General features: G+C 44.5%; 1 protein-coding gene across 17 annotated transcripts in view; it reads left to right on the top strand.

Annotated features, from left to right (window-relative positions):
• The first annotated feature begins 2003 nt into the window (after positions 1-2003).
• PLEKHA5 (pleckstrin homology domain containing A5) overlaps positions 2004-6000 on the top strand; it is a 273478-nt gene continuing 269481 nt past the window's right edge. For 15 of the 17 annotated variants that reach the window (XR_012470161.1, XM_074194330.1, XM_074194326.1 and 12 more), the window contains exons 1-3: positions 2136-2271; positions 2410-2489; positions 4943-5000. Coding sequence is in view for 14 of the 17 variants with exons in the window: in XM_074194330.1 (XP_074050431.1) it covers positions 2180-2271; positions 2410-2489; positions 4943-5000 (230 nt within the window). In the remaining 3 variants the exon portion in view is untranslated. Of the gene's footprint in view, positions 2272-2409; positions 2490-4942; positions 5001-6000 lie in introns of those variants that run through there. The other 2 variants (XM_074194331.1, XM_074194328.1) reach the window with 2 other exon arrangements.

Raw genomic sequence — 6000 nt, 5'->3', positions numbered from 1 at the left:
GCTTGTGGTGGCAAAGAATTGGAAATCAAGTAAATGTCCTTCAATTGGGGAATGGCTTAGCAAACTGGGTATATGTATGTCATGGAACACTATTGTTCTATTAGAAACCAGGAGGGATGGGAATTCAGGGAAGCCTGGAGGGATTTGCATGAACTGATGCTGAGTGAGATGAGCAGAACCAGAAAAACACTGTACACCCTAACAGCAACATGGGGGCAATGATCAACCTTGATGGACTCATCAGTGCAACAATCTGGGACAATTTTGGGCTGTCTGCAATGGAGAATACATCTGTATCCAGATAAAGAGCCATGGAGTTTGAACAAAGTTCAAGGACTATTCCCTTTTAGGGGAAAAAAACCCCATATCTTATTGTCCGATCTTGTTATCTTGTATACTTTTTGTTTCTTCCTTAAGGATGTGATTTCTCTCTCATCACACTCAATTTGGATCAATGTACAACATGGAAACAAAGTAAAGATTGACAGATTGCTTTCTGTGGGGGGGGGGGGGAAGAGAACTAAGATTGGGGGAAAATTGTAAAATTCAAATAAAATCTTTAGTTAAAAAAAAGAAAAGAAAAAACAAGGCAGGTTGTAAACATTATCTCTTGCTGTATCACTTAGTTCTTTTAAAAACAAACTTCTTTGTTAAGATTGTGACCAACATAGGCAGAAGGAGCAATAACTTGGTGGGCTTGATAGGCTTGCCTACTTGTCTCTGGGGTCCCTCAGCTTGCTTCTCTCTGAGGATCATGTCTCTTCACTACAGTCAACATCAGTTCTATGACGGCAATTTAACTAGAGTGTTGTCTTTTGAGACATTTCTCATGTTCCCAGTGGTTATCCAAGATAGGTAGTATGGACTGTTATTGTTGAGAAGCCTCAAAGATTGAATTTGGTCATTATGAGCCGGAGCTGAGATCCTGAACCATAACTTACAAGGATTAGGGAATAAATGAAAAAGATTTCCTTGGAGCTCCATCTCCTGTACTGGATGTGACTCTGGCCAAGCCACTTAACCTGCTTTTGTGGTAGTTCCTTTCAATCCAAGTAAGATGATCCACCTCTTTTTGCTATTGTGAAGGATGAAAGAAAAAAACAATATCCCGAAGTCACTGAAAGCAGCGTATCCTTTGACTACCAGGTCGTCCTTAGTCTTGAACCTTGTGCAGCCGGTTGAAATGACTCATCTCGGGCTTGGGACAAAGGAGCTCAGGTAACTGCGAGTACTGACGGCTGGATAGGCAGAGCCAATGAGAGGCAACCCTTGGGGTGTTGGGAAAGAAGGAAAAGTCCAAAGTAAAGGGGGAAAAGTCCAACAAAAAGAGAAGGAAAAGTCCAACAAGAAAGAAGAAAAAAGTCCAAAGAGAAGAAGGAAAAGTCCAAAAAAAGAAGGAAAAGTCCAAAAGAAGAAGGAAAAGTCCAAAAGAAGAAGGAAAAGTCCAAAAAAAAGAAGGAAAAGTCCAAAAAAAGAAGGAAAAGTCCATTTTAAAAAAGTGTAGCAGCTAAGGGGCTGGAAGCAAAGACAAGGAGCAACTTGTCCACGTCTGGCGACTGGGCAGCTTTTCCTGGGCTCGGACCCGGACCCAGCCTTTGCTTGTCTGGCACAAGATGTACGAAGTCTTCCTAGTTTGTTTTTTTAAGGAACAAGCCGTCCTTAACCAGCACACACAATCGTGGACTGTCCAGTAACCGCTCATACAGCGGCTCCCGCAGGGGGGTGTTTGGGGGTCGCTTTTCCGCAGCGGAGCATCCCGAGGGCCGGGCTTGGCGGGGGGGGGGGGGGGGGGGGGGGTCTCCGGGCCGGAGCTTTTTTTTTTTCCCTTTCCCCACTAGATCCCGAGTGGGAGGGAGGGAGGAGGCGTGGCCGGGCTCGCGCCCCTCCCCCCCGGAAAGGAGACGTCAGGGGGCGGAGACTCGGGCCCCGCCCCGCCCCCGGCTCCGCCGCAGCCCCCGCCCCTGCCGGAGCGCCGGCCCCGCTGCCGGGCGCGGCGCTGGGGGAGGGGGAGGGGAGGAGCGGAAGGGGGCGGCGTGGCGGGGGCGCGCCTCGTGGCCGTGCTCGCTCCCTCCGGCCCCCCGCCCTGCTTTCCCCTTCCTTCCCTCCCTGGCCTGCGCTCCGGGCCGCAGGAGAAGGCGGCGGCGGCGGCGGCGGCGGCGGCGGCGGCTCGGGACCAGACATGGCGGCGGATCTGAACCTGGAGTGGATCTGCTCCCTGCCCCCGACCTGGACCTACGGGATCACCAAAGGCGGCCGCGTGTTTTTCATCAAGTAAAAGAGCCCGGGAAGGCGGCGGGGGGGGGGGGGGCGGGAGGGGTAGGCCGGGGCTGCGAGGGGAGAGGGGCTGCGGGGCCGGAGTGAGGAGGGAGCGCCCGCCCCTGACGTCCCCGTCTGTCTCCCTTCCCGCAGCGAGGAGGCGAAGAGCACCACCTGGCTGCACCCCGTCACGGGCGAGGCCGTGGTCACCGGGCACCGGCGGCAGAGCGCAGGTAACCGCGCCGTCCCGACCCCCGCGAGCCACCTGCGCCCGCCAGGGGGCGAGGGCCGGGGACCCCCACCCTCGTCTGTCCACGCCCGAGCCCCCGCCGGCCCCCGCCTCGGGCTCGGCACCCCCTCATCCCAGCCCCCACCCCTCCCTGCCGGCCGCTCTTCCCCGGGGTCGTGGCTTCGTGCCGTCTGCCCCTTCGGGGTGGGCGATTGCAGAGGAGAGGGGGGAGGTGAGGACTTGGGGGAGCGGCTGCTCTTTTTCTGCGACAGAAGAGCCGAAAAAAGCTTTCCCCTTCTCTCCCCTACCTCCTCCTCCTCCTCCTCCTCCTCCTCCTCCCGGGAGGCCGCCCCTGGAGCTGCAGGAGGATTCTGCCCGCTGCAGATGCCGGGGGTCTAGCCCGGCCCGGAGGGGAGCGGCTGTCCCCCCGGAGAGTGGGCAAGCCAGGGGAGGGTTCAGAATTCCGGGTGCAAGTTGAATGCAAAGAGAGCTGGAGCAGAAATGCCGCTTCAGCTTTCCTTTGTCATTCTTTGTTTACACTAGTGAAACTTGTTTGTCTTAGAATATGTTGCATGGTTTTTCTTTCTGACTCCATCCTGAAGAGACTTCCAAAGGCTGGAAGGACGTGCGGTGTAGGTGGGAGGCGACTGAGCTCCTCCTTCACTAGTTTTTTATTAGTTCTCATTATTATAAGTCGCCAAGAAGAACATTGAAGAAATGTGATAGTGTTCAGTTTAGTGACTAATCTCTCTAAATTTGCAGAAAGGTGGAGGAGGCAGAGAGTGGAAGAAAGGAAAAGTTCGTAATAGGCATTTAGGGTTTTCAGGCAAATACACTTAAGACCCCGCTAGCCTGTGTCCTGTCATTGTCTTTCAGTCTCGGTCTTTGGATATCTGCTCTTTGTTTGCCTCTTTTGATATTAATAAAATCACTTAATACAACACAATACAGTTTGACATTTAAAGAAGCACTAAAATAAGGTGGAAATTATACTTTTGGATTGCTTGCTTTGATTATTCTATTCAATTCAACAGGCATTTACCGTTGTCCAAGTGATGGGGACGTTAAGACAAAGGCAAAAATAAACCCTGATCTCAAAAGATTTACATTTTATTGAGTGGAAGCAACATGTACATGGAAAAGTCAATTTAAAATATATTGATTGATTTCATACTCTTGAAACCCGGGTGAAATCAGGAGAGGCCAGACCTTAGCTGAGAAAATGGGGGTTGTAAAAAGCTAGAGGCAAGGAAGAAAAGTAATTTTGGGGAAGGAGGTCTCTACAGATGTCAAAGAAGGGTGTACAGAGAAAAGCAAATAGAAAAGGTGGGAGGACAGAGACCTGTAATCACACTACAAAGATTACCCTCCTTGTCATATCTCTCCACTCCATCTAATATCTTCTGTGTGTAGAGAAAAATCTGTTCCTTTTTTGTAGGGTATCCACTTTAAATTATTCTCGTTTTCTTGTCCTTGACTCAAATCAGTCTGTTACATCTTGCAGGGAAGAGAATTAAAATTTAATCATTTATTAACAAATATCATGTAATACATAATGTTACCATAGTTTGATATATATATATATATATATATATATATATAGAGAGAGAGAGAGAGAGAGAGAGAGAGAGAGAGAGAGAGAGATTAAGGTTTAATAGGAATGTTGTCATTTTGGAACTCCATATCTTTGGAAAGGTCAAAAATTGAAAATATTATATGCTTTTAAATTTGTGCTGTCATATTTATCTTTAATATAGTACTCAGAAAGTTCTTCCCTTTATTTAAAACTACTTACGGATATGTCCTAAATAAGAAAACTGAAAATTAATGTGCCCAAGAGAAAGGTGGCATGTGGAATTTGGTGGGAAATTTCTAAGCCATTTTAAAAAAATATCTAAGGCTAGTACTGTTTAGATGAGTCCCCTCTCTTACATTCCCCTTCATATCTAAATCTAAAAGAATAATTGGTTTGGATAATTGGCTTTGATTTTGTGGTTAGTTTTCCAGTTAAATAAAGCAACTGCAATACCTTGTTTAAACCACTAAATTAATAGCCAAATTAGAGCCTGATTATATACATACAAGCTGTTGTGTATCTGATGATGGACTGTGTGTCATAAGAGGACCAGCCTAGTTAGGTTTGAAGAAGCTAGTTACCAGAAGTTTGGCCATTAGGTGTTGAATGTTTTTGACCACAGAAGCTCATGAAAACATAATACAAAGGCATGGATGGGTTGTGATCAGGATCATTATACTTAATGAATGAAACCTGAAGTATTGAAGAATAGCCAAATAATAACAAGAATGTTCTCTTTTATGTTCATTATCGGTTAAACATCTTTCTAGCTTAGAAATACATTTAACAAGCAAGAGTAGCTGATCATGAAAACTAATGACTTGATTTTTTTTCTAACTGAAATTATATTAATTTTATGTATATATATATATATATTTTAGATTTGCCTACTGGTTGGGAAGAAGCATATACTTTTGAAGGAGCAAGATATTATATAAAGTAAGTTATTTATGTTCTGATACTTCATGTTGGTGTTTTGATAATTGACTTTAATGCATTTTGTTGTATAAAGGTAAAAAAAAGTATTTTTAGTTCACTCTCTGTTGTATATTCTATTGGAATTTGAACAAAGCAAGACTTTTGAAGTGGTCTATAAAATTGCCTGACTAGTATCTTGTTGAATTGGAAATGTAGCAGTTCAAATTTTCAGCAGCCAGAAAAAAAAAAACTTGAATATGTAATATATATGCAAAAATAATATAAAATATAAATTATTGCATTTAGAACTTTAATATTTGTTCTTTGAATCTGTTGATATTTTGGGCACATGTATCTATGGGAATGAATTCCTCATCCCACAAATAAGGCCTCCCCTTCCATGTTTGTCTTTTTAATTAAAGCAAAAGGGATCAATTTGAATTTATTTCTCAGACTTTTTAATGATGAACAGTGAACAGACTGAATAAGAGAGTAAAAGGTAGTATGAGAGGCAACATGATGTGTTTCAGTGGTATCAAACTCACAAAAATAAGGGATACTATACCAAGCCTTAGAAAACCAGATACTAACACTATTGTTTGGTCTCTTTTATCTTAATTTATTTTGTTAAATATTTTCCACTTGTGGGGTGGCTAGGTGGCACATTGGAATACCTGGGTTCAAATCCGGTCTCAGACACTTAATAATTACCTAGCTGTGTGGCCTTGGGCAAGCTACTTAACTCCATTTGCCTTGCAAAAACCTAAAAACAAAACAAAAAATATTTTCCAGTTGCATTTAAATTTTTCCTTTGTATTCTGGTGTAGTGGATAAAGGACCCTCCTCTGATGCTGAAATGACCTGGGTTCAAGTCCTTTCTCTGACATGTACTTTTTTTGACAAGTGCTGTGTTTTATTTATTTAAATAAAAGGATAGAATTTGAAAGTAGTGGTGAGTAGTCTTGCCTTTTAAAACTGATTACTCCAAATACAATTATTCTTTCCCTTGATCTTTCAACTA

Source organism: Macrotis lagotis, chromosome 7 (genome assembly GCF_037893015.1).
Source record: "Macrotis lagotis isolate mMagLag1 chromosome 7, bilby.v1.9.chrom.fasta, whole genome shotgun sequence".
Lineage (NCBI taxonomy): Eukaryota > Metazoa > Chordata > Mammalia > Peramelemorphia > Peramelidae > Macrotis > Macrotis lagotis.
Note: the sequence above shows the minus strand (reverse complement) of the source record. Positions and strands in the feature narration are given on the sequence as shown.